The sequence below is a fragment of the Aegilops tauschii genome, chromosome 5 (assembly GCF_002575655.3).
Source record: "Aegilops tauschii subsp. strangulata cultivar AL8/78 chromosome 5, Aet v6.0, whole genome shotgun sequence".
Taxonomy (NCBI): Eukaryota; Viridiplantae; Streptophyta; class Magnoliopsida; order Poales; family Poaceae; genus Aegilops; species Aegilops tauschii.
The window spans coordinates 546,509,157-546,523,783 of NC_053039.3; the positions used below are offsets into that span (position 1 = coordinate 546,509,157).

General features: G+C 47.4%; 1 protein-coding gene and 1 long non-coding RNA gene across 3 annotated transcripts; one reads left to right on the top strand and one right to left on the bottom strand.

The window, feature by feature from the left end:
• Nucleotides 1–1,522: 1,522 nt before the first annotated feature.
• On the top strand, nt 1,523–10,246 carry LOC109733973 (DNA-directed RNA polymerase II subunit RPB1-like). Of its 2 annotated transcripts, XM_045229314.2 has the most exons (14): nt 1,523–1,711; nt 2,715–2,987; nt 3,590–3,886; nt 3,976–4,134; nt 4,243–4,404; nt 4,495–4,715; nt 4,954–5,095; nt 5,189–5,524; nt 5,619–5,914; nt 6,003–6,261; nt 6,347–9,447; nt 9,523–9,594; nt 9,709–9,768; nt 9,872–10,246. In XM_045229314.2, the coding sequence occupies exons 1-14, from the start codon at nt 1,628–1,630 to the stop codon at nt 9,942–9,944; spliced, it is 5,535 nt and encodes a 1,844-aa protein (XP_045085249.1). In that variant the 5' UTR covers nt 1,523–1,627; the 3' UTR covers nt 9,945–10,246. The 2 variants fall into 2 exon arrangements, with proteins under 2 accessions (XP_045085249.1, XP_073354492.1); XM_073498391.1 differs by having other exon boundaries at nt 3,976–4,404.
• Nucleotides 2,885–12,675, bottom strand: LOC120965417 (uncharacterized). Its single transcript, XR_005758359.3, has 4 exons — nt 10,695–12,675; nt 10,429–10,597; nt 3,100–3,254; nt 2,885–3,013 (listed from the first exon to the last, which is right to left on the bottom strand). It is a non-coding gene; the product is annotated as an uncharacterized lncRNA (long non-coding RNA).
• Between the last annotated feature and the right edge of the window lie 1,952 nt (nt 12,676–14,627).

Here is a 14,627-nt window from a genome sequence, read left to right on the forward strand (position 1 = left end):
TCACCCGACTCCACATATATCCTTCATCATCCGCTCGCCAGACCAAACCCTAGCCACTCCCCTTGGCCACCCAAGCTCCTGTCCGGCGATCTTCGGACTTCTCCGGCATGGCGGCCAGCGGATCCGACAACGACCAGTACAAATTCGTCGACTGGGGTGTCGTCCCGTGTGGTTTGGAAGAGGCAATGATTGTCCGATTTGCACTCATCCGCTCCAGGGAGGACAGCGCCCGACCGTCGGCGAAATCTGTCTGGCGCGAGTCTAATCTTCCTTTCTCCATCACCGGTTCGCCGGAGTATGAGTCCTACCGGGACCCGTGTGCCTGCCGTGGGAAGGAGGGGATGAGGGTCGACGAGGCCCGCCTTGCAGCCGAAACGGCGGCGGCTGATGCGGCAGCGCGGGCTGCCGCGGATGAGGAAGCCATTTGCGTTCGCATTGTAAAGACGCAGAAGCAAAGGAAACACGTGCGCCCTCGCTCGAGAGCAGAATTGGGCAGTCTGTGCCATGGTCAGACTGCCCCCTAAGGAGGAGAAGGGGGACGGTGATGGCTCGGACAGCTCCGGCGATGAGCAAATCCGGCTCGATCCATGTAACCTCTCGACAGCTACGTCCGCGAGAAGGACGGCAAGGGCGCCAGGAAAGGCAAGGGCAGCCGGATGATCTTTTCCATAGGTAGCATGTAGGTTCAACGTGTCAAATTTTGGTAGTCCGATGGCATGTAGAGATGTAGTAGCCGGGCAATGTGTCAATGCATGGTTTACGTAGTTGTATGAGTTTATATGAAGTTGAGGTATGCTAATTGAGGTGTCTGGTCATGAAATCGATTTTGAGGTATGATCATTTACTGTTTGCGGACGCGCCCGAACGCGTCCACGGTCATTTGAGGGGTCGATTGATTTGCCAAGTCCAGCCGTGGATGCTATAAGGGCACGAACACAAAGAGCAAGAAGGAAAATGAACCCCCTGTCATAATCCTCGCGTGAGGAAAGCTTCTTGCTGGAACCCCATTCACAATCGCTTTCATGCTTACCGAGTACAATAGGACAGCCATCCATCTTAACGAGCCAAAGCCTTCCACTCTGCGTGTTGACTGATGTGGGACAAGATCCTAAAAAATACTGTAGGAGACAGGGACATCACGCATACACTACACGCGCAGCACATGCTAACAAAACAATTCCAGGCGGGCCCCTAGGTTGCTTGGCTGCCACGCCTCACACACAATCACTCTCCAGAATACTGGCCCACCACCGCACAGCTGGCACTCGGCCGTTGCGCGTCGACCGGAAAGCGAACCCACCCCACCCCAGACCCCTCATCCCCACCGTCCACCGCGCATCCAACGCCGCACGCACCCCCACCATAGGCGGTTCGCCACACACCCGCTTTCCAGCCCCGTCACGATCCGTACCCCGAACCGCCTCCACCTGCCCCGCGGCCCACGGCAGCGCGTCCGGCGCACGCCACCACTATAAAAACAGCCCCACCCACGCTCCCCTCTCCTCTTTTCCCAGACGCGCCCCTCCTCCCCTCTCTCCTCTCCCCTCTCTCCTCTCGCGGAGGAGACCGGATAAGATCGAGATCCCCTCCGCCTCCGGCGAGGTCGACCGAAAACCCGAGGGGCGAGATGGACGCGCGGTTCGCGCACTCGCCGGCGGAGGCGGCCAAGGTGCAGCTGGTGCAGTTCGGCATCCTCAGCCCCGACGAAATCGTAATGCCCCGACCCTCCCGCCGCCGCCTTGCTCTGTTTCGTTTCTCTTCTCTCTCTGCTTTCGGGTGGAGTCGGAAGTAGCAACTAACTCGAGCGGGTTTGGTTTGTGTGGTTGGGCTAGTTTCCGGTCGAGTTCGAAATCTGAGATGGACGAACGAACCCGTGCTGGTTGTTAGCTTCAAATCTGCGGCGTCAGTTTGGGGAGGGGACTGGTTTCCGGTCGAACTCGAACTCTGGATGGATGAACGAACTGGTTGTTGGATTTAATGTGTGGTGCCGAGTTAGATGAAGCAGAATCACTGTAACTTAACCAAGTTCAAAATTACGAAAGAGGTTAAAAAGTAAATTACCAAGGGACGGTGGTGGTTAATTCTGACGGAGGGAACAGTGCCTATGATTGCTGTTTGGCTGAATCGGTGTGCGTTTTGCTAACTCGAACAGGGAACTAGTAGTTGAACTCGAGCAGGATTAATTGTAATTGGTACTTGGTTTTAACTCGTCACATTCATGGTTCGTTTTGAGTTACAAGTTGTGCTCGCTGTGTCAATATCAATACCACTGAAGTGGGGTCGAAATTTGGTCAAGTTGAACTTTGCATGCAGTTGTATCACATACGGCTACGGGACACATAAAAAAGTTTTGACCCATCTAACAAAATGCTAATAAATGTTCTTATTAACTGCTGTCAGTTATTTGGTAACTCTGAGCTTGGCAGTTTGCACGGTTTTGTGTAGTACCAGCACTACACATGATTTTATTACAGTATGCTAGCTCTTTATTGGGCCATGCTCAATACAAGTTTGAATAAAAGCTACACAGGTCTGGTTGTTACTTGCAGAGTACATGTAATAAGACGGATTTGGCAGGGTTTAACAATTTATTGGCTGGGTTTGAATGAACATTGACCGTTGTAATGATGGCAGGTGGTCAGTACTGTGTAGGTATCACAAATTTTAGGATGAATCGAATTTGACAGATTCTGTGTTGAACTGCTTGCTTGCAGAGGCAAATGTCGGTGGCGGTGATAGAGCATGCAGAGACCATGGAGAAGGGGAAGCCCAAGCCCGGTGGTCTGAGCGACCCTCGTCTGGGCACCATTGACCGGAGGACCAAGTGCGAGACATGCATGGCCGGGATGGCCGAATGCCCGGGCCACTTCGGCCACCTCGAGCTCGCAAAGCCCATGTTCCACATCGGCTTCATCAAGACCGTGCTCTCCATCATGCGCTGCGTCTGCTTCAACTGCTCCAAGATCCTCGCCGATGAGGATGATGAGGTCTCCTTTCCTTTTAAGACGTGTACCTGCGCATTAAGTTTACCAGGTTAATTGTTGGTCGGTGCATATCATCATCTAGCTAAACTGACATCATAACAATCTTAGTTCTCACCATTCACTAGCTATATTTATGTTTGTCCAATTCTGCACCTGTTCACTGAACATGCATGGTAAATTTGAACTTTATAGAATCTTTCCAACGGTTTGGTGTGATGGACCTGTAGATGCAATTGCTTTAGATAGACTTCTTGCATCTTTGTTATGGACCTGCAACTCGACATCCGAAGCCAAGAATATTTTTGTGAATTTTCGGTCTCTTTGATAGAGCCTGCTATTGGTAGAACAAAATAAGAATGCATTGATGACGTGCCCCCCTAGCAGTGCATATTTCATCAGTTGTTGTCTTTGGTAAAATAATCAGTACCATGGAGCATAATTACAAACAACTTTACAGTTTCGTCTGAACCAATTCTGAAAAGGTTGTTCTTGCATGTTAGCTGCTAATTAAGCATTGTCATAGGGTGGGCATCTATATATGCTTGTGTGCCTGAGTGCCTCTCTTGATCTTGGCATGTTATTGACCAGTCTGGTATCTCTTGCAGAAGGGTAATAACAAGTTCAAGCAGGCTCTGAAAATCAAGAACCCAAAAAATAGATTACGAAAAATACAGGAGGCTTGCAAGAGCAAAAAGGTTTGTTCTGCGGGTGAGGATGATCTTGAGGGTCAGGACACCGATGAGCCAGTGAAGAAAAGAGGTGGCTGTGGTGCTCAGCAGCCAAAGATCACAGTTGATGGTATGAAGATGGTTGCAGAGTTTAAAGCAACAAACAAGAAGAATGGCGATCAAGATCAACTCCCTGAACCAGTGGAGCGAAAGCAAATTCTCTCTGCCGAGAGGGTATGTACACTATTATCTTTATTTACTCCATTAAATACTAGGTTATAAAAAAATCATCTAACCACCTCATGGTAAATTTCTTGGGGCAGGTTCTTAATGTTCTCAAGCGTATAAGTGATGAGGATTGTCTTTTGTTGGGCCTGGATCCTAAATATGCTCGTCCTGATTGGATGATACTGCAAGTCCTTCCAATTCCTCCGCCGCCTGTGAGACCATCTGTCATGATGGACACTTACTCCAGAAGTGAGGTTAGCCCAGTACTAGTAAATTATGACTACGAATCCAATGGTTTGTTGGTTGACATGGCAGATGGCACCCTTTCACTCACTGTTTGTTTATCTTGCCGGTTCCTACAGGATGATTTGACTCACCAATTAGCGATGATAATTCGGCATAATGAGAATCTGAGGAGGCAAGAGAGAAATGGAGCCCCAGCCCACATTATAGCAGAGTTTGCTCAGTTGTTGCAGTTTCACATTGCAACATACTTCGACAATGATCTTCCAGGGCAACCAAGGGTGAGTAGTCAGTCTACAAGTGCACTTTCCACATTAATTAATCACTAATGCTAAGTAGTTGACCTGATTATCTTCTGCCGAAATATTCAGGCCACTCAGCGTTCTGGAAGGCCTATCAAGTCAATCTGCAGCAGGCTGAAAGCAAAAGAAGGCCGGGTTAGAGGAAACTTAATGGGGAAGCGTGTTGATTTCTCAGCTCGTACCGTCATCACACCAGACCCGAATATCAACATTGATGAATTGGGGGTGCCATGGAGTATTGCTTTGAATCTGACATACCCAGAAACTGTTACTCCATATAACATCGAGAGGTACGTATTTTATTTGCCATTAACATGTAATCACTGTTCTTTCATTGATACTCCCTCTGTTCACAAATATAAGATGTTCTAACTTTTTTGTGAATCGGATGTATAGACACGTTTTAGTGTGTTTGTTCACTCATTTCAGTCCGTATGTAGTCCATATTGAAATATCCAAAACATCTTACATTTGTGAATGGAGGGAGTATTTGATAAGTCATGTCTAAATCTGATCTGATTATACCAGGTTGAAAGAACTGGTAGAATATGGGCCTCACCCTCCCCCAGGTAAGACAGGTGCCAAGTACATTATCAGGGAAGATGGCCAGAGGCTGGATCTTCGCTATCTGAAGAAAAGTAGTGATCAGCATTTGGAGCTGGGTTACAAGGTTAGTACTAACAGTCACAGTTGCAGCATCCACTGTTTTAACTAATGGTGACATCACAAAAAGTGCTCACCCATTTTGTGCTTGACTTCTCAGGTGGAAAGGCACCTTGTTGATGGAGATTTTGTTCTTTTCAACCGGCAGCCCAGTCTTCACAAAATGTCTATCATGGGGCATCGCATCAAAATCATGCCCTACTCTACTTTCCGCCTCAACTTGTCTGTCACATCACCATACAATGCAGATTTTGATGGGGATGAAATGAACATGCATGTTCCCCAGTCATTTGAAACCAGAGCTGAGGTTTTAGAGTTGATGATGGTGCCAAAGTGTATTGTGTCACCTCAGGCGAATAAACCTGTTATGGGTATTGTCCAGGACACACTTCTTGGCTGTCGAAAAATTACCAAAAGGGACACTCTCATCGAAAAGGTGAACTAACAATACTCCTTAAACAACACCTTCAATAGTCGTATTGTCTCTGTAGTTTTGTAGCTTATAACTAATGTTGTGAAATTTCTCCCAGGATGTATTTATGAACATCTTAATGTGGTGGGAAGATTTTGATGGGAAGGTCCCTACCCCTGCCATTTTGAAACCAAAGCCGATTTGGACTGGCAAACAAGTTTTCAACTTGATTATCCCCAAGCAAATCAATTTAATTAGATTTTCAGCCTGGCATGATGCTGATGCTGAAAAAGAAAGCGGATATATTACTCCCAGCGATACTATGGTACGGATAGAGAAGGGAGAGCTTCTGTCTGGTATACTTTGCAAAAAAACACTTGGGACATCAATGGGAAGTCTTATTCATGTTATTTGGTAAGTTATAAAAGTCGTACTGCAGTTTCTCTTTTTAGTACAGATGTTCTCCACTGCTAAATAATAATTTTGGTTTAACTGTTTGCAGGGAAGAGGTAGGGCCAGATGCTGCGCGCAAGTTCTTGGGTCATACACAGTGGCTGGTCAACTACTGGCTTCTGCAAAATGGTTTCAGTATTGGAATCGGGGATACAATTGCAGATGCAGGTACTATGGGTAAGATTAATGATACAATTGCAGATGCTAAGAAGGCTGTGAATGAGCTTATCAAGGAAGCGCGTGACAAGAAGTTGGAACCTGAGCCAGGACGCACAATGATGGAATCATTTGAAAATAGAGTGAATCAGGTACTACTGCTGAATGACATTGTTTGGTTATTTCATCTCAGTTTCTTTGGTAGACCTGTTTTGACATATCCGTTTTCCATGCTAGGTTCTTAACAAGGCTCGTGATGATGCTGGTAGTAGTGCTCAGAAGAGTTTGTCTGAGAGCAACAATTTGAAAGCTATGGTTACTGCAGGCTCAAAAGGCAGTTTCATTAATATTTCGCAGATGACTGCTTGCGTCGGACAGCAGAATGTTGAGGGCAAGAGGATCCCATTTGGATTTGCTGGTCGTACATTGCCCCACTTCTCACAAAATGACAACGGTCCCGAAAGCCGTGGATTCGTGCAGAACTCTTACCTTCGAGGCCTGACACCAGAGGAATTCTTCTTCCATGCTATGGGTGGTAGAGAAGGTTTGATCGATACTGCTGTAAAAACTTCTGAGACTGGATATATTCAGCGGAGGCTCGTGAAGGCCATGGAGGACATCATGGTGAAATATGATGGTACCGTGAGGAACTCCCTGGGTGATGTCATTCAGTTCTTGTATGGAGAAGATGGCATGGATGCTGTTTGGATTGAACGGCAGAAATTGGACACCCTGGGGATGAAAAAGGCCGAGTTTGACAACGTATTTCGTTACAAACTGGATGATGAGAACTGGAGGCCCACTTACATGTCGCCTGAACAAGCTGATGATTTGAAGACCATTCGTGATATCAGAATTGTGTTTGAGGCAGAGATTCAGAAATTAGAAGCTGACAGATTACAGCTTGGGACTGAAATTGCCACAACTGGTGACATTACATGGCCTATGCCTGTCAACCTCAAGCGGCTTATCTGGAATGCTCAAAAGACTTTCAAGATTGATTTGAGAAGACCTTCTGACATGCACCCGATGGAAATTGTGGAAGCAATGGATAAGTTGCAAGAAAGACTCAAGGTTGTCCCAGGAGACGATGCCATGAGCATCGAGGCTCAGAAGAATGCTACTCTGCTCTTCAATATCCTGCTCCGTAGCACATTTGCTAGTAAGAGGATATTGAAAGAATACAAGCTCACAAGGGAATCTTTCGAATGGGTCATCGGTGAGATAGAATCGAGATTCCACCAGTCTTTGGTAGCTCCTGGTGAGATGATTGGATGCGTAGCTGCACAGTCCATTGGAGAACCAGCAACTCAGATGACGCTGAATACTTTCCATTATGCTGGTGTTAGCGCCAAGAATGTCACCCTTGGCGTCCCCAGGTTAAGGGAGATCATTAACGTTGCCAAGAAGATAAAGACCCCGTCGTTGTCTGTTTTCCTAAAGCCTGAGGTGAGCAAGAAGAAAGAATTGGCCAAGAATGTCCAGTGTGCCTTGGAGTACACTACGCTACGTAGCGTGACCCATGCCACCGAGATATGGTATGATCCTGATCCTCTAGGAACCACCATTGAAGAGGATGTGGAATTTGTCAAGTCATATTATGAAATGCCTGATGAGGATATTGACCCGGATAAGCTGTCTCCTTGGCTGCTGCGTATCGAACTGAACCGTGAGATGATGGTAGATAAGAGGTTGAGCATGGCTGAAATTGCAGAGAAGATCAGACATGAATTTGATGATGACTTGTCATGCATATTCAATGATGATAACGCGGATAAGCTCATCCTCCGTATCCGCATTAAAAATGATGATGAAACTCCAAAACAGGATGAGGATGATGATGTCTTCCTCAAGAAGGTTGAGAGTAACATGTTGACTGAGATGGCCCTTGGAGGCATTGCAGATATTAACAAGGTCTTCATCAAAGAGAAGAAGGTGAATAGATTTGATGAAAATGATGGTTTCACTCAAAAAGAAGAGTGGATGCTTGATACAGAAGGTGTAAACCTCTTGGCAGTGATGTGCCATGAGGATGTTGACGCTACAAGGACAAGGAGTAACCATCTGATCGAAGTGATTGAGGTTCTTGGGATCGAGGCTGTCCGCAGGTCTCTCTTGGATGAGCTGAGGGTGGTGATATCTTTTGATGGGTCCTATGTGAACTACAGGCATCTGGCCATTCTCTGCGATACCATGACATACAGAGGTCACCTGATGGCTATTACTAGGCACGGTATCAATCGTAATGACACAGGACCTCTCATGAGATGTTCTTTTGAAGAAACAGTGGATATCTTGCTTGATGCTGCTGTGTATGCGGAGTCTGATTACCTGAGAGGTGTCACCGAGAACATTATGCTTGGCCAGCTCGCTCCTATTGGTACAGGAGGCTGTGGATTGTATCTGAATGAGGAGATGCTGAAGCAGGCCATTGAGCTTCAACTCCCGAGCTATGTTGAAGGTCTGGACTATGGCTATGGCATGGCATCAGCGCATTCATCCATCTCCGGGACACCGTACCATGATGGAGGAATGATGTCGCCAGTGCTGAGTCCAAATTTCCAGGCTTCCCCCGTTACAGGTGCTCAGTTCTCGCCATATGTTGGGGGCATGGCATTCTCTCCCGTCCCATCAAACTACAGCCAATCCTATACGTCTGGCCCTCCTTCCTACAGTCCGACCAGTCTATCATACTCGCCAACATCGCCAATCTATAGTCCGGTATCGCCGATCTGTAGTCCGGCATCGACAGTTTATAGTCCAACATCCCCAGTTTATAGCCCGACATCCCTTTCATATAGCCCAACATCGCCAGTTTATAGTCCAACATCGCCAGTTTATAGCCGGACATCTCTTGCATACAGCCCCACGTCACCATCCTATAGTCCAACATCGCCACTCTATAGCCCAACATCACCATCATACAGTCCTACATTGCCCTCATCATACAGCCCTACGTTGCCTGGTTACAGCCCGACATCACCGAACTACAGCCTGACATCACCGAGCTACAACCCTACTTCACCGAACTACTGCCCAACGTCACCGAGCTACAGCCCTACTTCACCGAACTACTGCCCGACGTCACCGAGCTACAGCCCTACTTCACCGAACTACTGCCCGACGTCACCGAGCTACAGCCCTACTTCACCAAACTACTGCCCGACGTCACCGGGCTACTGCCTGACGTCACCGAGCTACAGCCCTACCTCACCGAACTACTGCCCGAGGTCACCGAGCTACAGCCCTACGTCACCCTCGTACAGTCCTTCACATGCTTATTCTCCAAGCAGCCCAAAGATGATGAGCCCGTACAGTCAAGCTCCTCCAAACTACAGGTATTCTGTTGATAGCTTTGGCATCTGTTCATTCATCTGTTGATGCTTGGTCTGCTTACATCTCTGTTTCCCCAGCCCTGCCTCGCCGACTTACTCGCCCACCTCACCATCATATGCACAACCAAGCCCATCGTACAGCCCGACAAGGTGAGTCCATTTCAGTTGATCATCATGCATCCTTGTTTTTAACTTAAAAAAACACTAGCTGTTATTGTAACAATCAAGACATGGGTTTCCTAACGCATTGCCTGAGTGTTGCAGCCCGCACACTACCTCTGGAGGACCTAGCCCAGATTACAGCCCAACTTCCCCCAACTACAGGTAATGCACCAAGTCAACCTCATCTGTCCGGCCGTGATGAAAGTACACACCATCCATTTGCTATTCTGACCGCGATTGCAATTTTTTGATTTTTGCCATGCAGCCCCAGCGCAAGCTACTCCCCATCATCCACCGGGCCGCAAACTACTGACATGGATGACGAGACTGCTACTTGAAGCCGCTGACTTGTGAAAATGGCTGCTGGCTGATGCAGAACCACCACACAAGGAAACCTATTCGTGTTTGCTTGTATGTCTCTGGAACAGGCCTTTGTATTTTTAAAAGCAGCACTAGAGTGTATATATATATACAATCGATGTAATACGCCTCTTAGTTCCGGCTGTTCAGAACAGGCAAGCCTTTGATGTTGTGTTGTGGATCGGATTGTAATGCTAATGTTTCTCTTGGAGAGAAAAAATAATGTTTTCCGTTGTGGGGCTTTTGGCCTACAGTGTAGAGTAAAAATGTTTCAGTTGGAGCTTGGCCTTGTGCCCTTGTTATTTCGTTGAAGTTAATGCAATGACAAATTGTGGTGCCTAGCTTGCTAAGACAATGAATCATTCGTCGCTGCTAACTCAGTTGTTCAACAGTATATCGTAGTCAGGTAAGGGAGAATAAAAGGTTTATCTTGCAGGAAAGAGTAACTGACAGAAATGGTACCTCACTTCCAGCGTTGGCAGAAAAAAAGGGCATCACCCTTCTTGTCCAATCTATACTTGGACCTTTGCTCCAGTATGAATGGTTGGTAGTTGCTACTGCATACGCCGAGTTAACTTGCTTTTTGATGCAACAGAAAATTACATCCATCATATGCTACTCCCTGCATTTGCTGCATCAGAACATAAGATGAAAAATTAAAATCATGCACATACACCGAGTATATCCACTCTTGCAGAGAGAGTAAATCAAAGTGTTGGGCTGAATACCAGATTCATCCATAGACCACTTGGTCAATATCCGTGTACTTGCAGGCAACCATCATCCATCATCTTCCCCAATAACTCATACACAGTTGAGAAATCTCCTACTTAACCAGACAGCAAAGTATTATTGTAGGTGTACACGGTGTACAGTACACCAAGCCTCTTGTAAGTTGTGACCTATTCCTCCTGCTAAAGAATCCCAAGATCATGGTAAAATGCATGACTGCATCTCATGGAACAAAACCACATTTCTATTGTGGAGGAAAGCTCTCCTTCTCCATCCTCTCCGCCGCCTGGAAAGCCAAGCAGCAGTCACATTCCCCGCACGGCAGGATCCGTCGGCCGCAACGTCAGCCAAGCAGCAGTCCTCCATGAACGCAACGGCCGCCTGGATCCTCCCGCTCTCGCACACCCCATCCACGACCGTGTTCGGCATGAATGACGACATCCGAGCCGGGCGAACGCCCGAGTTTGGGCCGGGCATTCCGTCGAGCGCCCTGAGCGCGGCCGGCTTGGCAGAGCCCCATGACGAGTATGCGGGCGTGACAACGCCGGGCCGGACGGTGTCGTCCCGCATGGAGGAAAAGAGCTGGGTCATGCCAGGGAGGTCACGGACAGACGCGGGCGAGCGCGGCCAAGGGGGGAGTTGAACGCGGCGAGGGAGGCGAGGGAGGAGGCCAGGAGAGAGTCCGGCTGCCTGGGCGGGGGAAGAGTGGGGGGCGCGAAAGAGGCTTGCTTGGCACGGAGGAGGGCGGGAGGCGGTGGCATTCAGGGAGGGAGAGGACAGAGGAGGGGTGCGGGCGTGGGCGGGCGCGGCGAGGAGAGGAGGGAGTCGAGCGGGCGGCAGGCGGCAGGCGGCAGGCGGCAAGGGAAGGCGTGGAGTGGGGGCGGGCGAGCAGAGGAGGGAGGCGATGATGGGGCCGGAGTCTGGTGACCACCGCTGCGAGACGCCGGACTGCGCTGGCAGCAGCCGGCGGCGAGGGGGCGGCCGGCCGTGGGGATGGAAGAATGTTTTTTTCTTTTAGACAAGGATGGAAGAAGGGATCCACCGGCAACTCTGCCATTCGGCCTGCGTGATGACACAAATGGGCTGGCTACTGTAACAATTCAATGGGCTTATTGATGGATCTCTGGGTACTGCAGTTGAGGTGTGGCAGACAAGCAGCTGATCATAAGGCCCATAGTTTTTTTAGTTGCATATAAGGCCCATAGTTGGATGTAATGGATCACTGGGTACTGCAGTTTCAAAGGTCTTGTTCTCAAAATGTTCAAATTCATATACCGACGGTTTTTTTTTTGAGCGATAGCTCAAAATAAATACCGACGGCTGAAACAGACCAACAGTTTCCACTGATAAGCTGCTATATTTGACCCATATTTGTTGATCCTTTAATTCTGACCTTTCGGTTTTCCCGCCCGTCAGTGTTGTTGTTTATGAAGCATGTTAATACTTTAATTTGTTGCCTGTCTTCATTCCAAATACTCTCACTATACCGCGAGCCCTTATCGGGTTAGTTTTCACCATCCCAAACCCAACAACACAGTGTTGTCGCACCGTCCTGATGCTCCCGCGGCCACCAGCACGCCGTCATGAGCGGCTTCTCTTGTTGTGCTTCGTGTCGAGAGTTTGATACATCACCAATGTATCCATAATTTTTAAAGTATCAGTGCTATATTTACATCATTTATTTATGTTTTTGGCATAATACTGGACTAATATATTAATCCAATGATGAGGGTCAGTTCCTATTTTTTATTGTTTTGAAAATATATGCCAAAAATTCACGGAGTCGAAACGGGCTGAATTTTTTTGTGAGATTTTTATGGAAAATATCAGATTTTTGGACGAAGGGACCGTCGTAAGGCGGTGCCCGGGGGTTCCACACGGTCTCCCGGCACGACCTAAGCCCCACCCGCGTGAGGGGCCCGCGTGGGGGTTTTGAAGGTCGGTTGGGGCTCTTCTTTCGTCGCAAGAAAACTAATTTATTAAAAAAAAGACGTGTTAAAATTTCAACATAATCAAAATTATGGATCTCTTCAGAAGTAATTCCAAAATAGAGAGAAACATAGGAGGAGAGATCCAATCTCGCGGGGGGGGGGGGGGGGGGGGGGGGGCTCTAGCCCCTCCGGGCGCCATGGAGGCCAATGACCAGAAGGGGAAACCTCTCCCCATCTAGGGGAGGTGCAGGAAGAAGGAGGGAGGCTTCTCTCCCCCTCTCTCCCATATGTGTTGATCTTTAATTCTGACCTTTCGGTTTTCCCGCCGGTTAGTATTGTTGTTCATGAAGCATGTTTATAATTCAATTTGTTGCCTGTCTCCATTCCAAATACTCTCACTACACCGCGAGCCCTTATTGGGTTAGTTTACACCATCCCAAAGCCAGCCACACAGTGTTTCGCACCGTCCTGATGCTCCCGTGGCCGCCAGCACACCGTCATGAGCGGCTTCTCTCGTTGTGCTTCGTGTCGACAGTTTGATACATCACCAATGTATCTATAATTTTTAAAGTATTAGTGCTATATTTACATCATTTATTTATGTTTTTGGCATAATACTGGACTAATATATTAATCCAATGCTGAGGGTCAGTTCCTATTTTCTATTGTTTTGAAAATATATGCCAAAAATTTACCGAGCCGAAATGGGCTGAAATTTTTTGTGAGATTTTTATGGAAAATATCAGATTTTTGGATGAAGGGACTGTCGTAAGGCGGTGCCCGGGGGTTCCACACGGCCTCCCGGCGTGACCTAAGCCCCACCCGCTTGGGGGTTTTGAAGGTCGGTGGGGCTCTTCTTTCGTCGCAAGAAAGCTAATTTATTAAAAAAAATATGTTAAAATTTCAGCATAATCAAAATTATGGATCTCTTCAGAAGTAATTCCAAAATAGAGAGAAACAGGGGAGGAGAGATCCAATCTCGGAGGGGCTCTAGCCCCTCCGGGCGCCATGGAGGCCAAGGACCAGAAGTGGAAACCTCTCCCCATCTAGGGGGAGGTGCAGGAAGAAGGAGGGAGGCTTCTCTCCCCCTCTCTCCCGGCGGCGTCGAAGTGCCGCAGGGGGAACCACCATCACGGCGATCATCTCCAATAACTTCTCCGTCTTCACCGACATCTCCATCACCTTCCCTCCTCTCTATTAAGCGGTCCACTCTCCCGCAATTCGCTATAATCCCCTACTTGAACATGGCGTTGAATGCTATTAATTATTATATGATGATTTATTGCATCTTCTTTATGTCCGAGTAAATTATTTTTGTCCTATGGATTCATTGTTGAATTGTTATGATTGATTTGAGTTGCATATGATCATGCTACTGTCCTGTGGTGCCCATGTTTCATCCAGCATGACTGCCATAACTTTGCATTCCAACGTGATTTAAATGTTAGTCTGGAAAAGAGCCCTCTTGGCAACATCATCACTAAGGCTTCCAGCTTCAGCCAATGGCAAAGCCACACTTGAGCTGGGTTGTCAATTGACTACATAGCTTTTTGCAAAAATAAAATACAACAAGCAAAATCATGCAAAAAATCTTGTAAAATGTATCCATCTGACTGCACAAGGTTTAATTGATTACACATGATTGGATTCCTAGCGCCGCCACTGGCCTTCTGCCATCGGACCTAGGATTACCTAAGAAATTTTACCTAGTTCGCATGTAAAATATGTTTTAATTCCTGTTCAAAACATGCCACTGATGGGTTTCAGCTCTAACCTATCCCAACTTGTTTTGGACTAAAAGCTTTTTTTTAGCCGCACACATTATATTAATCAATTGCACGCATATATGCGGAAACTACCAGAAAGACTTGGTTGTTTTTGTTGTTGGTAGATGGTATAACAGTAGAAGCACATACAGAGGAGTTTTTGCATTATTACTCTTACATGGTTTCCTATATTACTCATAGTATGCAGGAGTGGTATTAATCGGCTTGCTTC

Coding starts and splice junctions, on each gene's coding strand:
- LOC109733973 (XM_073498391.1), top strand. CDS start 1,628: ATGGACGCGCGGTTCGCGCACTCGCCGGCGGAGGCGGCCAAGGTGCAG. Junction 5,525..5,618: donor GGGACACTCTCATCGAAAAG/GTGAACTAACAA, acceptor AATTTCTCCCAG/GATGTATTTATGAACATCTT. Junction 6,262..6,346: donor TTGAAAATAGAGTGAATCAG/GTACTACTGCTG, acceptor TTTCCATGCTAG/GTTCTTAACAAGGCTCGTGA.